This window comes from Nerophis ophidion, linkage group LG06, assembly GCF_033978795.1.
Source record: "Nerophis ophidion isolate RoL-2023_Sa linkage group LG06, RoL_Noph_v1.0, whole genome shotgun sequence".
In the NCBI taxonomy this organism is placed as follows: domain Eukaryota; kingdom Metazoa; phylum Chordata; class Actinopteri; order Syngnathiformes; family Syngnathidae; genus Nerophis; species Nerophis ophidion.
In genome coordinates this window covers 67,021,133-67,043,548 of record NC_084616.1, presented here as the reverse complement: position 1 = coordinate 67,043,548, position 22,416 = coordinate 67,021,133, and the positions used below count along the sequence as shown (strand labels likewise).

At 41.3% G+C, this 22,416-nt stretch overlaps 1 protein-coding gene across 4 annotated transcripts in view; it reads right to left on the bottom strand.

The window, feature by feature from the left end:
* nid2a (nidogen 2a (osteonidogen)) overlaps positions 1 to 21,652 on the bottom strand; it is a 161,392-nt gene extending 139,740 nt beyond the window's left edge. For all 4 annotated transcript variants that reach the window (XM_061904667.1, XM_061904670.1, XM_061904669.1 and 1 more), the window contains exons 1-3: positions 21,391 to 21,652; positions 16,554 to 16,739; positions 4,647 to 4,766 (exon numbers count right to left, since the gene is read on the bottom strand). In XM_061904667.1, the coding sequence (XP_061760651.1) occupies positions 4,647 to 4,766; positions 16,554 to 16,739; positions 21,391 to 21,585 (501 nt within the window). In that variant the 5' untranslated portion in view covers positions 21,586 to 21,652. The remainder of the gene's footprint in view (positions 1 to 4,646; positions 4,767 to 16,553; positions 16,740 to 21,390) is intronic.
* Between the last annotated feature and the right edge of the window lie 764 nt (positions 21,653 to 22,416).

Genomic DNA, 22,416 nt, shown 5'->3' with positions numbered 1-22,416 from the left:
TTGTTGTCAACCTTGAGCAATGTCTAAATGAAATTAAACAATGGATGTCCATTAACGTTTTGCAATTCAGCGCTAAAAAAACGGAAATGCTGATTATCGGTCCTGGTGGACACCGACACAGATTTAATAAAACCACCTTCACATTTTACAACCAAACAATTACACAAAGCGACACGGTAAAGAATCTTGGTATTATCTTCGTCCCAACTCTCTCATTCGAGTCACACATTAAGAGTGTTACTAAAGCAGCCTTCTTTCATCTCCGTAATATCGCTAAAATTTGTTGCATTTTGTCCACCACCGACGCTGAGATCATTGATTATGCGTTAGTTCCATCTTGTCTCGATTACTGTAACGTATTATTTATGGGTCTCCCTATGTCTAGCATTAAACGATTACAATTGGCGCAAAATGTGGCTGCTAGACTTTTGACGAGAACAAGAAAGTGTAATAATAATATTATGCCTATACTGGCTCATCTGCACTGGCTTCCTGTGCACTTAAAGGGGAACATTATCACAATTTCAGAAGGGTTAAAACCAATACAAACCAGTTCCCAGGGGCTTATTTTATTTTTCAAAGTTTTTTTCAAAGTTTTACCCATCACGCAATATCTCGAAAAACTGCTTCAAAGTGCCTGATTTTCACCATCGCTATATCCACCCGTCCGTTTTCCTGTGACGTCACTGCGTGATGCCATTACAACTGATAGAACCCAAAGATATAGCGACATTAGCTCGGATTCAGACTCGGATTTCAACGGCTTGAGCGATTCAACAGATTAATCATGTATTGAAACGGATGGTTGGAGTGTGGAGGCAGATAGCGAAAACGAAATTGAAGAAGAAAATGAAGCTATTGAGCCATATCACGACAGACAATGGCAAAGAGGACGAATTCGGCGATCGCCTTGTAACCAGCGATTGCATCTTTTGACCACTGGTGCAACTTGAATCCGTCGATTGGTATGTGTTTGTTTGGCATTAGATGTGGGTGGAGGGAAAGGCTGGATGCAAATATAGCTACAAATGAGGCATAGTGTTGCAATATGTACATACAGCTAGCCTAAATAGCATGTTAGCATCGATTACCTTGCAGTAATGCCGTGGCCATTGACATGTCTGATTAGCACACTCCACGTAAGTCAACTTGAATCTGTCCCTGTTCGTGTTGTTACACCCTCCGACAACACATCGACCAGGCATGATGTCTCCAAGGTACGGAAAACAGTCGAAAAAACGGAAAATAACAGAGCTGATTTGACTTGGTGTGTGTAATGTGTTTGAGAAAATGGCGGATTGCTTCCTGTTGTGACGTCACGGGTGGAAGGTCATTGTTAAGACAGGGAACAATTGAAAGGCATTTCTATCGCCAAATTCACCCTTTTAGAGTTCGGAAATCGGTTAAAAAAACATATGGTCTTTTTTCTGCAACATCAAGGTATATATTGACGCTTACATAGGTCTGGTGATAATGTTCCCCTTTAAGATACGACTTCAAGGTTTTACTGTCCATCCATCCTTCCATTTCCTACCGCTGGTCCCTTTATGGTTGGCAAGGCGTCCTGGAACCTTTCAACTGCATTCGGGCAGAAGGCGGCGTACACCCTGGACAAGTCACCACAGAATTTACTATTTCAAATACTAAACAGTCTAGTTCCGTCCTATTTTGCTGAATGTATTGTACCATACGTCCCGGCCAGAAATCTGCGTTCTAAGAACTCTGGGTTATTAATGATTCCCAGAGCCTAAAAAAAGTCAGTTGACTATAGAATGTTTTCTATTCGGGCTCCAGTACTCTGGAATGCCCTAGCAATAACAGTTAGAGATGCTACCTCAGTAGAAGAATTTATGTTCCGTCTTAAAACTCATTTGTATACACTAGGCTTTAAATAGACCCCCCTTTTAGACCAGTTGATCTGAGATAGGCTCCAGCAGCCCCCGCGACCCTGAAAGGGACAGGCGGTAGAAATGAATGGATGGATGGATCTGCCATCTGTTTTCTTTTCTGCTTTGCCCCCCTCTCCTGGGGTTGGAGGTTACCAGGTGACCACAGATGAGGCGCAAGTATATCCTAGTTAGAAGTATTTAAATATCTTCCATTTGTACCACTTGGTCTTTGGTATATCCACTCCCTTTTTTTCAACATGTCCTACCCCCAAATAACACACACTTCCCCCAACCGTCACCTAGAATCCACGTCCTGTCCTCCACTTAATCAGTTCACACATCCAGGACAAGTCCACCCCCACTGAGCTCCACCCAGCACGTCTGGCTAATCTCTTCAAAGCGAGATGCTATCAGTCCATGAGCCCACAGACTGTGGAACTGCTGGGACCAGTAAGACCATTACCCCTCCCTGACAAACTTCCTCTTAATCCACGCAATTGAAGAAGTAACTGAAAGTAGTAGCACTCTGGGAAATCACCGTCCATACCGTTTATGTAATAGTGTTTGTGAAACATGAGGGGGATGAGGCCTCAGACGAGGCAGATTTGGAGCACAAGCAAAGACAAACACAGATGAGAAGTCACAAGGATCCCCTGTGGATTTTGGATAACCACTCCCTCCAGCCACCATTCATTCCCCCAAGCACTATTTACACAAAATGTCAAACCAATGCAATCTTTGCATGAACAGTATTTGGCATATTAAAAAATACCAAAACACTGATTTTACAAAAAAATCTGTATCTTGAGAAGTGTATAAAATGAAAGATGGGACCACTTCGAACAATCTGAACAAAAGATCTCAGCGTTGTGTTACAACTGCTGATAAGAAATGTCCCATTCATCTATGACTAGAGCTGTCCTCTCTAAGTCTGTGAGCATGAACTGATGAAAGCTGCTTTATGTCCTGTTCTTATGTTTACATTGTACGTGGTTTTATGACCTTTTGTTATGTTTACATTTTAAGAGTTTTATGTCCTGTTTCAATGTTTAGAATAGGCATGTTTCCCCCGCAGGAACTTTATCAGGAACTTTCCCACTTACTAGGCTAAATAAAGTTCCCCCTGTGTTTCCACCAAAAACTACCCGGATAGATTTTCGGAGTTTCTCCTAGCTAAGTGGGACTTCTCCGAGCGAACAGGAACATTTTCCGAGGGCGGGCTGTGCTGTCGATCGCTGATTGGTTGAACACAAAGGGGGGCGTTCTTAGAAAGTCTTTTTCAAATACACGCCGGCCATTGGCCATTCTTGCCGACCTTGAAACCTTCGAATTCGGGAGATGGAGAGAGAGGGGGTGTTGAGGCGGGGGGGAAGGGGGGGGGGGCGGGGTTTGGTGGTAGCGGGGGGTGTATATTGTAGCGTCCCGGAAGAGTTAATGCTGCAAGGGATTCTGGACATTTGTTCTGTTGTGTTACAGTGCTGATGTTCTCCCGAAATGCGTTTGTCATTCTTGTTTGGTGTGGTGCATATTTTTGACAGTGTTAAAGTTGAACTTTCACAGTATCATGTTAGACCCGCACGACATCCATTGCTTTCGTCCTCTCCAAGGTTCTCATAGTCATCATTGTCACCAACGTCCCACTGGGTGTGAGTTTTCCTTGCCCCTTATGTGGGCCTACCGAGGATGTCGTAGTGGTTTGTGTTGTGGTTTGTGCAGCCCTTGGAGACACTAGTGATTTAGGGCTATATAAGTAAACATTGATTGATTAATTGATAGAAAGTTGTTTATACGCCCACCCTCAGTGTGACCTGTATGGTTGTTGACAAGTATGCCATGCATTCACTTGTGTGTGAAAAGTCATACAAACGTAGATATTATGTGACTGGGCCGGCACACAAAGGCAGTGCCTTTAAGGTTTATTGGCGCTCTGTACTTTTCCCTACGTCCGTGTACACAGCGGCGTTTTAAAAAAGGCATACATTTTACTTTTGGATACAGATCATTTCCGTTATTACATTTTAAAGCATTTATCGGCCGATAATATCGGCAGTCTGATATTATCGGACATCTCTAAACAAAACCTTTCAAAGTCAAAAACCATACTTGCTATTGCTCCTCTCCTTCCTGCTTGATTATTTACAAATTGAATACACAACAAATACTAACACAACAGAAAAATATGACTAATTAATATGTGATGTTGCAGACAACCTAATTGTTTGTGATTCACTATTTTGGCCGGAATTACAAATGTCAGGAAAGAAAACTTTGTTATGCAAAAACCTGTGACGTACGCTGACTTTTAGGAGGGTATTTCCATTGTTTTAATGTAAATTAATTTTTTTACACTAAAATGTATTTTGAACGAAGTTGTGATAAACGAGTAAAATTTGATGTTTATTACCATTAAAATCATGTAGTCCAGTTCTAGTGGACTTTCTTACACACTGCATGAAATACTTGGGAGGTTTAGACATTAACTTAGTTATTTAGTTATTAACGGCTACCTGGAGGGCAAACATAAAGCAGGAAGGAGCTTGGGTTAATGTAGTTTGTCTGCATTGAAAGGGTGGGAAGGAAATCTAGGTGACCCTTAAAGTTGACCTCTGATCTTTTGAAAAGATTAAGGGGTAGATTAGTAGAAAGAGTACAAATGTACTTGCCCTGAGGCGAGAATACAAAGGGCGTACGAAGCCTGCAGGAATTTGGGCTAATTGTTGACTTTTGCGTTTTTCCAGGTGTGGTATCAAATCTTACCTCATTGGAAGTGCCTCCGTTGGTTCGAGTGGGCTCGTTGTAGGCGGCTACGTTTTCCCAAGTCGCCACCACGGCGTAGTTGGGTGTGAATTTGGCTTCCGGGAACCCTCGTTGGACTTCCTGCAAGAAAGTACATGAATGATGGAGGTGAGGGAACTGATTCAAGTAAAGCATTTTAAGGCTGTTTTGGGGTTTTTAAAAGCAAATGATGGAAAATGAGCTGACTAGCATGAAGGCCATTTTAGTCTATCCGCGGTTAATTTCTTAACGGCCTGCGGCACATTCTAAATATACTGCCATGCAGACAATTTTTTTTCTTGAAAGTACCAGTAGAGTGGGAAAAATAGTTGACTTTATATTAGGGCTGTCAAAGTTAATGCGTTATTGCTTGTGATTATTAAAACAAAATGATCATGTTATCAAATATGAATGAAAACTAATCACATTTAGGTTAAATCTTAACCTGGAAGACACAAACATTTGTTACACGATCTGTGATCACAATGAGAGGCGGCCAATTTTGCTTCAAAATAGAACTTTGGCTAAAACTAAAGTAACACAACCATCTTATCATTGGCGCATTTCAAGTTTAAAATACTAACTTAGAGTGAAACACAGACTCGATGATGGGGCTGTCACGCCAAATTTCTTCCCCCTACAAAAACCTTCCCCCGGAAGACATTTGACGTTAATGCTTGAAGGACCCCAATGAGGGTGGAAGGACCTTAAAGCAGCCCACACAGCTGCCTGTTTTAAAAGCATTATAATAGGCTTGATTGTCATTGGTGAAAAATAACGGTGAGGAAAAAATATTAGCATTCCAGCATTTCTAACCTTTCAATCCATTTTTGCTTTGCAAATTTTGCAGCTGTAACCCTTAAGAGTCATATAACTTGGTATTGTTCCGCTCTCATTGGGGTCCTTCAGGCACTGGAGGGTCTTCCGGGGGAAGGTTTTTGTAGGGGGAAGAAATTTGGCGTGACAGGGCCAACAGTGTTGTCAGTCCTTTTGTCCACTTTTGTTTGTGCTGCTGCTCTGCTCGCGCCGATAGCTTTGATTGATTGAAACTTTTATTAGTAAATTGCACAGTTCAGTACATATTCCGTACAATTAACCACTAAATGGTAACACTCGAATAAGTTTTTCAACTTGTTTAAGTCGGTGTCCACGTTAATTAATTCATGCTACATGCTAGCATGAATGCTAGCTCCATCTACAAGAAGCAGATAACAACATTAAGCTGGCAAAGTTTACTGATTCAATATGCCTATGTATTAACTGTATCCACTCAGCATCCATTGGACCAGTCACGGTGCACATCTGTGGTCCCTTCCAAGGTTACTCATTGTTCCCATTGGGTTGAGTTTTTTCTTGCCCTGATGAGAGATCTGAGTCGAGGATGTCGTTGTGGCTTGGCTTGACATTTGTGATTAGGGCTATATAAGCAAACTTTGATTGATTGATTGAATGATACAACCACTTGGGTCCGCTACCTGTTCCTCTCCCATTCCGGACTTCTTTGCGCATCTGGCAGGGAAGCTCCTATTTTCCAAAGTGGACCTGGTACAGGGCTACCACCTTGTGCATCCTGCAGACATCCCTAAGACTGCTGTGGTAACACTTTTCGGGGTGTTTGAATTCCTCAGGATGCCTTTCGGACTGAAGAACGCGGCCCAATCTTTCCAGCGGCTGATGGACTCAGCACATAGAGACATGCCCTTCGTTTTTTATCTATTTAGACGATGTACTGGCCGCTGGGTAGCACCTGACACACCTCAGGAACCTCTTCATGAGGCTCAACCAGCACAGACTGATCATAAACCTGATAAAGTGAGTCTTTGGCGTGCCATCTTTCCAGTTCCTCGGGCACCTCATCAGCAAGGATGGGGCTACCCCCCTGCCGTCGAAGGGGTAAGCTGTTTCTGGCCCGAAGGCGGAGATAATTTCTCGGGATGGTTACGCTTTACCATCGGTTTATCTGTTAGGCAGCCCACATCATGCGTCCCCTGTCCCTTTGGCGTAAGTCCCCCAACCAGGATGTCGACTGCACAGGCGAGAGGGACAAGGCATTCGAAAACACATAGGTCACGTTGTGCCGGGCTGCTATGTTGGTCAACCTGTCCCCAGTCGCCCCAGTCGCTTTCACTACCGATGCATCCGACTACACCGTAGACGCTGTGCTGGGGCTGTGGGTCGACAGCGCCTGGCACCCACTTGCCTTTTTCAGCCATCAGCTGGTTCCCAGGGAGTATAAATACAACACCTTTGACAGAGAGCTGCTCGGCGTCTGGTTGGCAATCCGCCACTTCCGCTTCCTCCTGGAAGGATGCGAGTTTATGGTTTTTATGGACTACAAACCCCTCACATTCTCCATGTCCAAGGTGGCTGAGTCTGGCGTCTGGCGTCTGGTCCCCCCACCTCCAATGCCAGTTCTCATTAATCTCGGAGTACACCACAGGCATCCGACACATCGCGGGAAAATCCCATGTGGTTGAAGACTGCCTCTCCAGATCGATCGTCTGCGCGATGCAACTGGGTCTTGACTACTCATATATGAATTTGGACCAGTCCTCTGACCATGGGAATCTGATACTTAAAGGGGAACCTTATCACCAAACCTATGCAAGCGTCGATATAAACCTTGATGTTGCAGAAAAAAGACCATGTATTTTTTTAACCGATTTCCGAACTCTAAATGGGTGAATTTTGGCAGATTAAACGCCTTTCTGTTTATCGGTCTTTTAGCGATGACGTCAGAACGTGACGTCACCGAGGAAACACAACCGCCATATTCATTTTCACATTACAAACACCGGCTCTCAGCTCTGTTATTTTCCGTTTTTTCGACTATTTTTTGGAACCTTGGAGACATCATGCCTTGTCGGAGTGTTGTCGGAGGGTGTGACAACACTAACAGGGAGGGATTCAAGTTGCACCACTGGCAAGAAATCTGCCGGCAGACCCCCATTGAATGTACCAAAGTGTCTTCACATTTGACCGGCGATGCTAAGACAGACATGGCACAGAGATGTATGGATAATCTGCAGATGCATTTGCAACGATTAAGTCAACGAAAACACAAAGGTGAGTTTTGTTGATGTTATTGACTTATGTGCTAATTAGACATATTTGGTCGCAGCATGACTGCCGGCTAATCGATGCTAAAATGCTACGCTAATCGATGCTAACATGCTATTTACGCTAGCTGTATGTACATTTGAAACTAGATACCCACATTTAATGCGAAACAAACACTTACCAATCGACAGATTTCAGTTGCTCCAGTGTAACAAGATGCGAAAGTCCTGATCGTTTGGTCTGCACATTTTACCGACGATGCTAATAAGGCAGCCATGCTATGGGCCACTTCATTAGGTACACCCATGCTATGGGTGAATAGCGTCAATAGCTATTCGCTCAATAGCTTCAGTTTCTTCTTCAATTTCATTTTCGCTATCTGCCTCCATACTCCGACCATCTGTTTCAATACATGCGTAATCTGTTGAATCGCTTAAGTCGCTGAAATCCGAGTCTGAATCCGAGCTAATGTCGCTATATCTTGCTGTGGTAACCGCCATGTTGTTTGTATTGGCAGCACTGTGTGACGTCACAGGGAAATGGATAGTGGTTTCGAAGATAGCGAAAATAAGGCACTTTAAAGCTTTATTTAGGGATATTCTGGGACCGGTAAAATTTTGGAAAAAAAATCAAAAAATACAACAAGCCACTGGGAACTGATTTTTACTGTTTTTAACCCTTTTGAAATTGAGATAATGTTCCCCTTTAAGGGTTCGGACCAACATTCCCTCCAAGGTGTGCGTCTGCGCAATTGTGCATTGCTGAAGCGTCCTCTGCGCACAGCAAATTTATGCTGCGCACAAAATCCAATCCCAACTGAGTTCAAAACAAAATAAACACATAATTTATTCTGTATGATTTTGCGATGAGGTGGCGACTTGTTCAGGGTGTACACCGCCTTCTGCCCAATTGTAGCTGAGATAGGCTCCAGCACCCCCCACAACCCCAAAGGGAATAAACGGTAGAAAATAGATGGATGGATGTTTGTATTCAGCCATAACCACACCAAAAACATGAGTAAAAATGTTCTATCTTGAAAAACTTTTTTACCGTACAAACCAGGCCAAAACCAACTCTGTCATCCGTCATATCAACAGCAGCCGCTCGCTCTCTTTCACCTGCACCAACACACCACTCATAGCACTTGGACCCCACAAAAAGTCAGAAAACTCAAACAACACACAACGTTACACTAAGACTCCTCAATCATGTGTGTGCTTATTCTACTGTCATTTATCGTTATGATAATTTCTGGATATTAATCGCGAAATTCTGTTACTGGAGGAAGTTACAGGACTGTTCTCTTTATCCCATGCTTACATTTAATTGTTCAACAGGAGGATGTTTAAGAACTAAATGTGATCTCTGAAAGGGGTACAAATCATTTCCAAAGCAGGACCCCTAACTAGACATACTGTAAAATATTAATACATAGCTTATGAAAAACAAGATTTGTTTTGTTATTTTCATTACAAGTGGGCCAAATCACTAATATTAGAAAATAATCTCATGAAAATGACTCCTGTCACTTGAGTGTTATAATAAAATATTCAAATTGGTTTGAGACAGGTGTGCTGCTGGTATGACGTTGCTCACATGTGCTCCACTGAATGCTCAGGGAGTTTGAGTGTTTGCTCACACACATGCACAATTAAAGGAAACATTGGTTCGGACACTGGACTGCGACTGGAAGAGGTCGCGGTCTGCGACTCAAACGTCAGGCTGTGGTGCGATCTTTCAACTGGCCAGCCGAAGCCCCTAGTCCCAGTTGGCTGGCAGCGGGCTGTTTTTGAGGCAGTCCACAGTCTCTCCCACCCTGGCAGATAGGCCTCTGCGAAGCTCAGACGTTTGTCTGGAGGGGGATGAAGAGGGACGTTAGGGCCTGGGTCATGTGTGGCCTGTCAGTGTGCGAAAATACACCGCCACACCATGACCCCGTTGGAGCCGTTTTCTGTCCCAGAGAGGAGGTTCGACCATGTTATCTTCGACCTGGTGGGCACACGGTTTCACCTACTTCCTCACGATGGTGGACAGGACAACCCGCTGGCTGTAAGCTGTTTCCCTCGTGTCAGCGTCAGTCCCTGACATGTTTCGGGCCTTCATCAGCACGTGGGTCGCATGCTTCGAACCCCTTTAGACCTCTCCTCTGACCGCGGCCAGTTTACTTCAGAGCTCTGGAATGCAGTCGCCGGGGGCCTGGGGGGTAAAGCTGCACCAAATCACCGCTTACCACTCCCAGGCTGACAGTTTGTGAGAGCGCTGCCACTGCTCCACGCAAGATGCCCAACGTTCTGCCTTGACCTGACTGGAATAGGGTGGACAAACTTCCCTAGGTCATGCTAGACCTCAGGACCACCCCTTAGGAAGACCCGCAGCCCTTGTTTTGCCGAGCTTGTCTATGGCCAGGTTCTGCGAGTTCCGGGGGATTTTTTTCCGTTTGCCAATTCACCCTGGTCTGCAGCCTGGTGGAGGCCGCCATGACCTTTGCACTCGTCCTTACGTCACAACATGTTACCCCCGCTTCTCGGGTACCCCCTCGTGACCCCTTGCGCCTCCCCCGTAAGACGGGCCATTTAAGGTCCTATAACGGTGTGATAAGAACATGGTCGTGGACTTTGGGGGCAGACCTGAGGTTGTTTACATCGATAAGATCAAGCCGGCCTAAGTAGATGTGTCAAGGCCATTGGAATTGGCCGAGGCCCCACACTGCAGCCACCCTCCCATGCCCTAACTCCTTAATCCAATCAGGTTGCCCTCTGCCCTGTCAGCACCACTGCCCCCCTGCCCTGGGGGTCGTCCAGCTACACCCGCCACAGCCCTCCCTCCCTCGGCCCCTGTCGTCTCTACCCACTGTGGTCGGGCCATCATCCCTCCCCGGCGCGAAAATTTTGACTATGGGTGAATTCTGGGGGGGCTTACATTGCATAATTTACCCACAAATCTTGAGTTGAGGTTGGAGAGTTCTGGTTGGATGGGTTTGAAGGGAACACATTTCTGTTGTTGCTGTGCACAGACCAAAGAAAAGCACGGATCTAGAGTACTGAATTAAAACAGCGAGCTTCCTCTTTTGAAACTCCTCTCCCGACTCCCTTCCTTACATGCTATAACCTGAATATTAACCAAATATTAGCATTTTTGTTATTATAAGCTCTAACGCAGACAAACTATTTTTTAGCAGTAGATTGATGTATAACACATCCCAGTAGCCCTCTGCTGCCTTTACTGTGAGCCGGCAGCAGTAGCCTGCTGCTCCCGCATCATCCTACCACGGCTCGTCAAAATTGTATTATAAATAATGCATCTCATCTGGATATCAGGAGGATTTTGCCATAAATCTTGAAGTTGTTCATCTGTGAAAACCAAAGACAGTGGCTGCAAGGAGAATTGTCTTTGTTAAACCTTTGTGTACATCATGATTGATTCTTTATCTAAACGGAAAGGTATAGATATCCTATCAGTGGTCATCGAAGTAAGAGCAGACATTGTACAGTAATTATTCATTTTATTATGTTCGTAGTTTGTATTTCTTGCTAAGCACTTAGCAATACTGCTACATGACGCTTAGTGTTTCAGTCAAGTTGGATCAGTTTAGCGGAGCTTTTTAAACTTGCAGTTGAACCTCTTTTATTTCAGAGTTTCAACAATATACTGTTCTGGATAATAATTGTCCCCAAAGTATTCAAAGTTGATCTGCCGTTTCTTTTCTTTTTCTCCTATGTCCCCCCCCCTCCCTTGTGGAGGGGGTCCGGTCCGGTGGCCATGGATGAAGTACCGGCTGTCCAGAGTCGGGACGTCCCCCAGGATGGACCGCTTGTCCAGAGTCGGGACACAGGATGGACCGCTCGCCTGTGTATCGGTTGGGGACATCTCTGCGGTGCTGATCCGCCTCCGCTTAGGATGGTTCCCTGCTGGCTCCACTATGGATGGGATTCTTGCTACTATATTGGATCCACTTTGGACTTGATTCTCACGGTTATGTTAGATCCACTATGGATTGGACTTTCACAATATCATGTTAGATCCGCTCGACATCCATTGCTTTTGGTCCCCTGGGGGGGTTGCCCACATATGCGGTCCTCTCCAAGGTTTCTCATAGTCTTTATTGTGGACGTCCCACTGCGTGAGTTTTTCCTTGCCCTTATGTGGGCCCTACCGAGGATGTCGTTGTGGTTTGTGCAGCCCTTTGAGGCACTTGTGATTCAGGGCTATATAAATAAACATTGATTGATTGATTGATTGATTGATATTCGTTGGTGACTCTCACAAAGTCTGCATGATTTGCACTGTTGTTGGTGGGGAGGGGATCTGCGGTTCTTACCCTAATCACACAATCATGTGACTGGCGAGCTTATTATCGCTCAAAATTGCTCGGGAGTCTCCGTGGCATTGATATTATTTTGATCATGTCAATTTATTTGCAAACTTTGTAAGACTTTCGCTGTCATAAATCATATATATTTTCCGCGGTTTAGCCCACTCAGGATACACCTCGGACAAGTCACCACCTCATCGTAGGGCCAACACAGATAGACAGACAACATTTACACTCACATTCACACACTAAGGACAATTTATTGTTGCCAATCATCCCATCCACAGGTGCATGTCTTTGGAGATTGGAGGAAGCTGGAGTACCCGGAGGGAACCCATAAAGTCATCGGGAGAACATACAACAGCATACAGAAATACCCAGAGCCCAGGGATTGAACCCATCCATACATCCATCTTCTACTGTTTCTCCCAGGATATTCTTATTGTGAGGCACACGCTCTAACCCCTGTGCCACCGTGCTGCCCAATAAATCATATACAGTATATATATATATATATATATATATATATATATATATATATATATATATATGATAACAGTTTCAATATAGCGGTAACCTGTTTTTCCATTCTACTGGTACTTTAAAGCTGTCGTTTTTCCAAAAATACATCAAATATTCCACTTTGAAATATTTTGGGGAAAAATATTGCATATTTTATGTGTTCACCATACGAAAAAATAAGTTTTCTTTGACAAAAAGGGCATGAATCCATCCATCCATTTTTCTACCGCTTGGTTCAAACAAACAAACAAAAATATAATGTATGTTTAAAGGATATATCTGGAGTTGATATAAAGACTTAAGCATTGAACGTTTTAAAAAGAAATAATATAAAATGTACGACTTTATTTAAACACTTTTATGAGTAGGGGCCTTTTTGGATTCCCAGAATTTTAGTGGGATTTTTTTTTTTTTAATTGCTAAAAAAAAAAAAAGAGATATAATTAATGATTTTATGGATTATTGACCTATTTAAGGCTGCAATTACTTCACATCAAATATACCACTTTGAAATGTTTTGGAGAGAATATATTGCACATTTCGTAAAAAAAAAACCCACAGCTTTGACAAAAAAGGATAACAATTTAACTTTATATCAACAGATTTGAAGATGATCTAGAGATTTAAGCATTAAATAAAAAACATACATAACATATGACGTGTTTAAAAAAAATAAAAAAATACTGAAACCCTTCCGGGTCCCAGGGACAAAACTTGAGGGGTGCCCGAAAGGTTACAAAAATCTATATATGGTATTTGTGTTGAAAATTAAAAATATCAAATTGGCCCTGGCATGTTTTAATTTTTCAGTGTGCAGCCCTCAATTTAAAAAAATTGGATCCCCCTGTCATAGGGTGAACATACAGTATTTTTAATTTTCAAAAACCAGTACACTCCCCTGGCAATGAGATACTTAAATGATTTTTAAAGTTTACTGAACAATGCTTCTCAGAGTGACTCGACATATTTTATTATGAAAAAAACAACAACTTAAAAATCTCCTGGATAAAATTTGGGAAATAATGTCTGTTCTTTAATTAAAAAAAAAAAAAAAAAACAAGTAAGAAAAGAAAATAAGGATATGATGGCTCTGTTTTAAAGAGTTACTGGATAAATGCATAACTAAAAAACCCGTAGAGCTAATCTTTCCCAGCAGTTTTGTTGTTGCTTGAATGTCTTTGCAAAAAGTGTATTTTGAGTTGCATATTTTTATCATTAACTTGGCTTTGATGTTGTGTCTTCAAAATAACTAGTTTGCAAGTTCGGAATAAAAGTGGTCATAGGTTGAGTGCTTATCCCATTTCATATTTGAAACTTCCATCCATCCATCCATTTTCTACCGCTTATTCCCTTTTGGGTTCGCGGGGGGCGCTGGCGCCTATCTCAGCTACAATCGGGCGGAAGGCGGCGTACACCCTGGACAAGTCGCCACCTCATCACAGGGCCAACACAGATGGACAGACAACATTCACACTCACATTCACACACTAGGGACCATTTAGTGTTGCCAATCAACCTATTTGAAACTTGATGTCACATATGTATACTTGTACTAGTTCATATTGAAAGGTTACACTTGTCTGATACACAAATGTGTGTGTCAGACAAAGTAAAGACCTACACATAATAGTCTTACAGTACGTCTTAAAAAAGGTCCATTAATAATTGTCAATCATCCAAATTTGTCAGCCACCTATTCTGTGTAATATGTACAATGTATGTATGTAAGTTTAATATGTACGATGTATATAATAATAATACGTACTATACTATGTATACCTGCTTTTTTTCTATTTAAAGGCCTACTGAAACCCACTACTACCGACCACGCTGTCTAATAGTTTATATATCAATGATGAAATATTAACATTGCAACACATGCCAATACGGCCTTTTTAGTTTACTAAATTGCAATTTTAAATTTCCCGCGAGTTTCTTGTTGAAAACGTCGCGGAATGTTGATGCGTACGCGTGACTTCACGGACTGTAAGGAAATATTAACGCTGCACCAAACAAGGCTAAAAGTCGTCTCTGTTCATGGCGTAATTACACAGTATTTTGGACATCTGTGTTGCTGAATCTTTCGCAATTTGTTCATTTAATAATGGAGACTATAAGGAACAATGCTGTTGGTGGAAAGCGGCGGATTGCAGCTGTCTTTAACACCGAGACACAGCCGGTGTTTCTTTGTTTGTTGTGAAGCTTAAACACGGAGCAGTCAAGCGAACATGTTTTCTCTACGTCAACCAGCATGTTTTTGGATGGGGAAATTGTGATATACAGTATATCTTACCGGAGAAATCATTGGATTATTCGTCGTCCTGCAGCAGCTGTTTAAAAGGCAGCTGTGAGCTTGGCTCCTCGGCTTCTCTCTGAGACACTTCGTGTTCACCGCAGCCATCCGACCTCGAGGTATGTCTTCACAATCTTTAAAATCTCACTAGTACGTCTTTACAATCTTTAAAATCTCACTAAAACACTATTAAAACAATAAGTAGATAAGGGATCTTCCATAATTATCCTAGTAAATGTGTCTAATCACATCCGAAACGCTCACACTGTCGCGGCCCGGAGCCGTCGCTTTTTTTTTTTTTTTTTTTTTTTTCCTAGTCCTTCACTATCAATATCCTAATTCACGAATCTTTCATCCTCGCTCAAATTAATGGGGGAATTGTCGCTTTTTCGGTTCGAATTGCTCTTACTGTTGGTGGCTCCCATTAAAAACAATGTGAATATGTGTGGAGCCCTGCAACTCGTGACGTCACGCGCACATACTTCCGGTAAAGGCAGGGCTTTTCTATTAGCGACCAAAAGTTGCGAACTTTATCGTGGATGTTCTCTACTAAATCCTTTCGGCAAAAATATGGCACTATCGCGAAATGATCAAGTATGACACATAGAATGGACCTGCTATTCCCGTTTAAATAACAAAATCTCATTTCAGTAGGCCTTTAATCTAATTAGTTTTTTGTTCGGGAGTCCAAATTTAGCCATCATTCTGCAGTTCCAGAGGCTATCTTCTTAAATAAATACCCGCCTATTTTTTCTCTCCCATCGATGCACTTCAAAATGGTTCATTCTTTAAATTTGTGAGGCAAATAAATAGTGTCCCTTATATTCCATCCATCCATCCATTTTCTACCACTTATTCCCTTTCGGGGTCGCGGGGGGCGCTGGCGCCTATCTCAGCTACAATCGGGCGGAAGGCAGGGTACACCCTGGACAAGTCGCCACCTCATTGCAGGGCCAACACAGATAGACAGACAACATTCACACTCACATTCACACACTAGGGCCAATTTAGTGTTGCCAATCAACCTATCCCCAGGTGCATGTCTTTGGAAGTGGGAGGAAGCCGGAGTACCCGGAGGGAACCCACGCATTCACGGGGAGAACATGCAAACTCCACACATAATTCCAGTTGTTGCTTATATTTTTATTGAATGCTATCTGCTTCGGGGTTACAGTTTATCCCCCGCGCTGAGACTCTCACACTATTAACTACATCCACCCAACATCCATTGCACCGGTCACCCAGGGTGAGTCTCCACATCTGCAGGTCCCCTCCAAGGTGTCTCATTGTATCCCATTGGGTTGAGTTTCTTCTTGCCCTGATGTGGGATCTGTGTCGTTTTGGCTTGTGCAGCCTTTTGAGACATTTGTGATTAAGGGCTACATAAATAAACTTTAATTGATAGATTTATTGTCACACTTGGTCGAAGTTGCTTAGCTTCCTGACACTGTAACTTGTTTTTCTACACATTATTGTCATTGTTTGTGAAATACAGATCGAAAGATGCGACTTTGATGCTAAGGCCACACTTTCTACCCATCAAGCAGCATGTTTCATTGTCGTAAAATGTGTATCTTTGCTTATCCTGGCTATGAAGTTAGTTTTTTTTCCCGACTGAGCTGCCCATAGGAGCTTTGTTTGGGATCAACTTTGAATTTACTCATTCTCATTGACACAAGTCGTGTGATAAAATTAAACACACCTGGGCAACTCTGTTGAGGATGCTCGGGGTTTCAGTCACCCGATAGTAAATCTGTCCTCGTCCTCCGCTGGTGTCCATGTCGGCCAGAAACGGCGCCACCACTGGGAAGTCTGTGGGGAAGGAGTCATCCACGTACTGCTTCTCCATCGGCAGGTCCTGAGCTGAGATGATTCCGTTGGTGGCCACCTGGACAAAAGCACCAAAAAAATCACCCAGATGTTGATGATCACATGATCAGCTTGAACAACACACAAAAAGCCAAACTTTCACCACAAACATCAACTTGATTATGTGCAATTCTGACGTAGGGAAAATAATGAGAGAAGATAACAGCCATTCCAATCAAACAGAGCCTTTGGCATCACCAGGAAATAAAATGCATAAATGTATGAAAAAACTAACTGGTGAATAGATTTTATGTGAAGCAAAGCATCTTCATGTCTTCAATAAAGTTGATTTACTCTACACTAAACACTTGAAAATAGCATTTGTTCATGCGTTCTAAAATTAGAAGAAATTAGTTTTCCATTGAATATAATCATTTGAATTCTTCATAGGTGTTATCATTTTTCACATATTTGTTCCATTACTTCTCTTAACTATATGATAAGTTTAATTTGTAAAAAACAAAACAACAACAAAAAAAACAACAACTTATAATTGACACTTTACTCTAATGCAGTGGTTCTCAAATGGGGGTATGCGTACCCCTGGAGGTACTTGAAGGTATGCCAAGGGTTACGTGAGATTTTTTTTTAAATATTCTAAAAATAGCAACAATTCAAAAATCCTTTATAAATATATTTATTGAATAATACTTCAACAAAATATGAATGTAAGTTCATAAACTGTGAAAAGAAATGCAACAATGCAATATTTAGGGTTGACAGCTAGATTTTTTTGTGGACATGTTCCATAAATATTGATGTTAAAAATGTATTTTTTTGTGAAGAAATGTTTAGAATTAAGTTCATGAATCCAGATGGATCTCTATTACAATCCCCAAAGAGGGCACTTTAAGTTGATGATTACTTCTATGTGTAGAAATCGTTATTTATAACTGAATCACCTGTTTTTAGTTATTTTTACATATTTTTTTCCAAATAGTTCAAGAAAGACCACTAGAAATGAGCAATATTTTGCACTGTTGTACAATTTAATAAATCAGAAACTGATGACATAGTGCTGTATTTTACTTCTTTATCTACTTTTTTCAACCAAAAATGCTTTGCTCTGATTAGGGGGTACTTGAATTAAAAAAATGTTCACAGGGGGTACATCACTGAAAAAAGGTTGAGAACCACTGCTGTAATGGACATTGTGTCTCTGGGTTTCCACACATGATCCTCATACTTGCCAACCTTGAGACTTTCGAATTGGGGTGGGGGGGTGCACGGTTTGGTGGTAACGAGGTGTGTATTGTAGCGTCCCGGAAGAGTTAGTAATGCAAGGGGTTCCGGGTATTTGTTTTGTTGGGTTCATGTTAGGTCTGGGCGATATTGCCTTTTTTTAAGTTCAAACCCCGGCTGAGTCAAACCAAAGACTATAAAAATGGGACCCATTCCCTCCCTGCTTGGCACTCAGCATCAAGGGTTGGAATTGGAGGTTAAATCACCATAAATGATTCCCGAGCGCGGCACCGCTGCTGCCCACTGCTCCCCTCACTTCCCAGGGAGTGATCAAGGGGATGGGTCAAATGCAGAGGACAAATTTCACCACACCTAGTATGTGTGTGACAATCATTGCTACTTTAACTTTAACTTTTGATTCCTGAAACATGTTTCATAAAAGCTGGCACAATTGGCAAAAAGAGAAAGCTCATCAAACACTTCTTTGGAACATCCCACAGGTGAACAGGCTAATTGGGAACAGATGGGTGCCATGATTTGGTATAAAAGCAGCTTCTATGAAATGCTCAGACATTCACAAACAAGGATGGGGCGAGGGTCACCTCTTTGTGAACAAATTCGTGAACAAATTGCCGAACAGTTCAAGAACAACATTTCTCAACAAGCTATTGCAAGGAATTTAGGGATTTCACTATCTACTGTCCATAATATCATCAAAAGGTTCAGAGAATCTGGAGAAATCACTGCACGTAAGCAGCTAAGCCTGTGACCTTTCATCCCTCAGGTAGTACTGCATCAAAAAGTGACGTCAATGTGTAAAGGATATCACCACATGGGCTCAGGAATACTTCAGGAAACCATTTTCAGTAACTACAATTTGTCGTTACACCGTAAGTTAAAACTCCACAATGCAAAGCGAAAGCCATTTATCAACAACACCCAGGAGCTGGGCAGGAGCTTATCTACGATGGACTGATGGAAAGTGGAAAAGTGTTCTGTGGTCTGACGAGTCCACATTTCAAATTGTTTTTGGAAACTGTGGATGTCGTTTCCTGTTGTGAAGAAAAAAAAAACCTCCGGGCTGTTCTCGGCACATAGTTCAAAAGCCAGCATCTGTGATGGTATGGGGGTGTATTAGTGCCTAAGGCATGGGCGACTTAAACATCTGTGAAGGCAACATTAATGCTGAAAGGTACATACAAGTTTTGGAGCAACATATGTTGCCGTAAAAGCAACGTTATCATGGACGCCCCTGCTTATTTCAGCAAGACAATGCCAAGCTATGTGTTACAACAGCGTGGCTTCATAGTAAAAGAGTGCGGGTACTTGACTGGCCTGCCTGTAGTCCAGTCCTGTCTCCCATTGAAAATGTGTGGCGTAAAATACAATAACGGAGACCCCGGACTGATGAGCAACTTAAGCTGTACATCAAGCAAGAATGGGAAAAAATTACACCTGAAAAGCTTCAAAATTTGGTCTCCTCAATTCCCAAACGCTTACTGAGTGTTGTTAAAAGGAAAGGCCATGTAGCACAGTGGTAAAAAATACCCCTGTGCCAACTTTTTTGCAATGTGTTGCTGCCATTAATTTCTACGTTAATGTAATTACGTTTCTCAGTTCCAACATTAAATATCTTGTCTTTGCAGTCTATGAAATTTAATATAAATTGAAAAGGATTTGCAAATTATTGAATTCTGTTTTTATTTACGAAATAACGCAACTTGCCAATTTCACCGGTTTTGGGTTTGTAACATAAATACGTATTTTCTTTTTTATAATGAGTTGATTAATATTGGTATATTTGATGAATATTAATGTATTTTCTATTTGTTGATTGTTTTATTTATTTAATTTTGATTACCAGTATTTTAAATAGACAATTATGTTTATTTACTCATTAATTTTGAATTGACTTAAAGTTTTTTTGTGTAATGTATGGATGTTATAAATGCAGAGTTTAGGGACACCCTGAAGAGCAGGGGTCACCAACCTTTTTGAAACCAAGAACTACTTCTTGGGTACTGATTAATGCGAAGGGCTACCAGTTTGATACACACTTAAATAAATTGCCAGAAATAGCCAATTTGCCCAATTTACCTTTTTTTTTTTTTTTTAATTTACCTTTAATAAATAAATCTATATATATGGAAAAAAATGGGTATTTATTTCTGTCATTCCGTCGTACATTTTTTTTCCTTTTACGGGAGTTTTTTTGTAGAGAATAAATGATGAGAAAAACCCTTAATTGAACGGTTTAAACGAGGAGAAAACACCAAAAAAATGAAAATTAAATTTTGAAACATAGTTTATCTTCAATTTCGACTCTTTAAAATTCAAAATTCAACCGAAAAATATGAAGAGAAAAACTAGCTAATTCGAATCTTTTTGAATTTTTTTTTTTAATAATTTATGAAATATCTTTAGTAATTTTTTCTGATTAAGAATAATTTTAGAATTTTGATGACATGTTTTAAATAGGTTAAAATCCAATCTGCACTTTGTTAGAATATATAACAAATTGGACCAAGCTATATTTCTAACAAAGACAAATCATTATTTCTTCTAGATTTTCCTGAACAAAAATTTTAAAAGAAATTCAAAAGACTTTGAAATAAGATTTATTTTTGAGTATACAGATTTTCTAGATTTGCCATAATATTTTTATTTTATTTTAATCATAATAAGTTTGAAGAAATATTTCACAAATATTCTTCGTCGAAAAAACAGAAGCTAAAATGAAGAATTAAATTAAAATGTATTTATTATTCTTTACAATAAAAAAAATACATTTACTTGAACATAGATTTAAATCGTCAGGAAAGAAGAGGAGGGAATTTGAAAGGTAAAAATTTATATGTATTTAAAAATCCTCCAAACATTTTTACGGTTGTATTTTTTCTCTTAAATTGTCTTTTTGAAAGTTATAAGAAGCAAAGTAAAAAAAATTTATGAATTTATTTAAACAAGTGACGATCAAGTCTTTAAAATATTTTCTTGGATTTTCAAATTCTATTTGAGTTTTGTCTCCTAAAATTGAAAATGTCGAGGAAAGCGAGACCAGCTTGCTAGTAAATAAATACAATTTAAAAAATAGAGGCAGCTCACTGGTAAGTGCTGCTATTTGAGCTATTTTTAGAACAGGCCAGCGGGCGACTCATCTGGTCCTTACGGGTCCGCGTTGGTGAGCCCTGCTGTAGAGTGACTGGCTTCAGGGGAAGTTTTTTTTTTTGCATATACAATATATGAGCATTTTTTTTTAAATAGTTGAATATTTGACATATATACTAGACAACATTTTTGATTTGTTCTGAGTTTGTGACCAACTGGTGCAACATGGAGCTTGTTCACCAGCTGCATGTGACATGTGAAATCCAGAAAATAATAACCTGTTATTTGAGAATACTGAGGGATGTTCACTTTCTCACTGGAGCGCGCTTGAATGAATCATCAGTGTGAAAAGTTAAAAAAAAAAAAAAAAACATACTTACATAAAGCTGAGAGAAGGGGGTATCGTAGAAGTAGAAGGGTTTAGGCAAAGATAAGACTTTGGAGGTTTCATCGTCCCCTTCCTCCAAAAGGGAATCTCCACTTAAGGAGCCATAGGGGAACATCTGGGCCTTCTCCAAGGCTGCAACTATGCTGCAGTAGAAGGTCAAAAGGTATAACACCGGTCCTCGCTCCATGGCAGAAGAAGAGGACAGAACTCCAGCTGGACTCACAGGAGGACTAAAAAGGGGAAGAAATCCTCCAACTCCAAGCAACGGAGGCGCTAATACCCTGGGAGGGAGAGGCGGAGTTAAGGCGGGGGATGGAGGACAGCGGTGGGTGGCGACATCTTCAACATCTGGCTCCACTTAGGACTAAATAAATACACAATATCATCCAACTTTTATTTGTTCCACAACACTTTTCATTGTTTTTACATTTTTGCACCACACTGCCAACTTTATAATCAAGCATATATGTTAAATGTTTCATGCTATATATATTCCTTATGTGACAACATTTTAAAAAGTTAAAGTACCAATGATTGTCACACACACACTAGGTGTGGTGAAATTTGTCCTCTGCATTTGACCCATCCCCTTGATCACCCCCCTGAGAAGTGAGGGGAGCAGTGGGCAGCAGCGGTGCCACGCCCAGGAATCATTCATGGTGATTTAACCCCCAATTCCAACCCTTGATGCTGAGTGGGAGGCAATGGGTCCCATTTTTTTATAGTCTTTGGTATGACTTGGCCGGGGCTTGAACTCATGACCTACCGATCTCAGGGTGGACACTCTAACCACTAGGCCAGGGGTCGGGAACCTTTTTGGCCGAGAGAGCCAAGAATCCAAATATTTTAAAATGTATTTCCGTAAGAGCCAGATCTTTTTTTTTTTCAACACTGAACACAGCTAATCGTGTGCATTTTTAAGTAAGACCAACATTGCTAGAGTATAATAGGTCTCGTATTCTTTGTAATAACGTTGATATTCTGAAGCTAACTGTGGAGGGGCGTGGCCTGCGGGCCT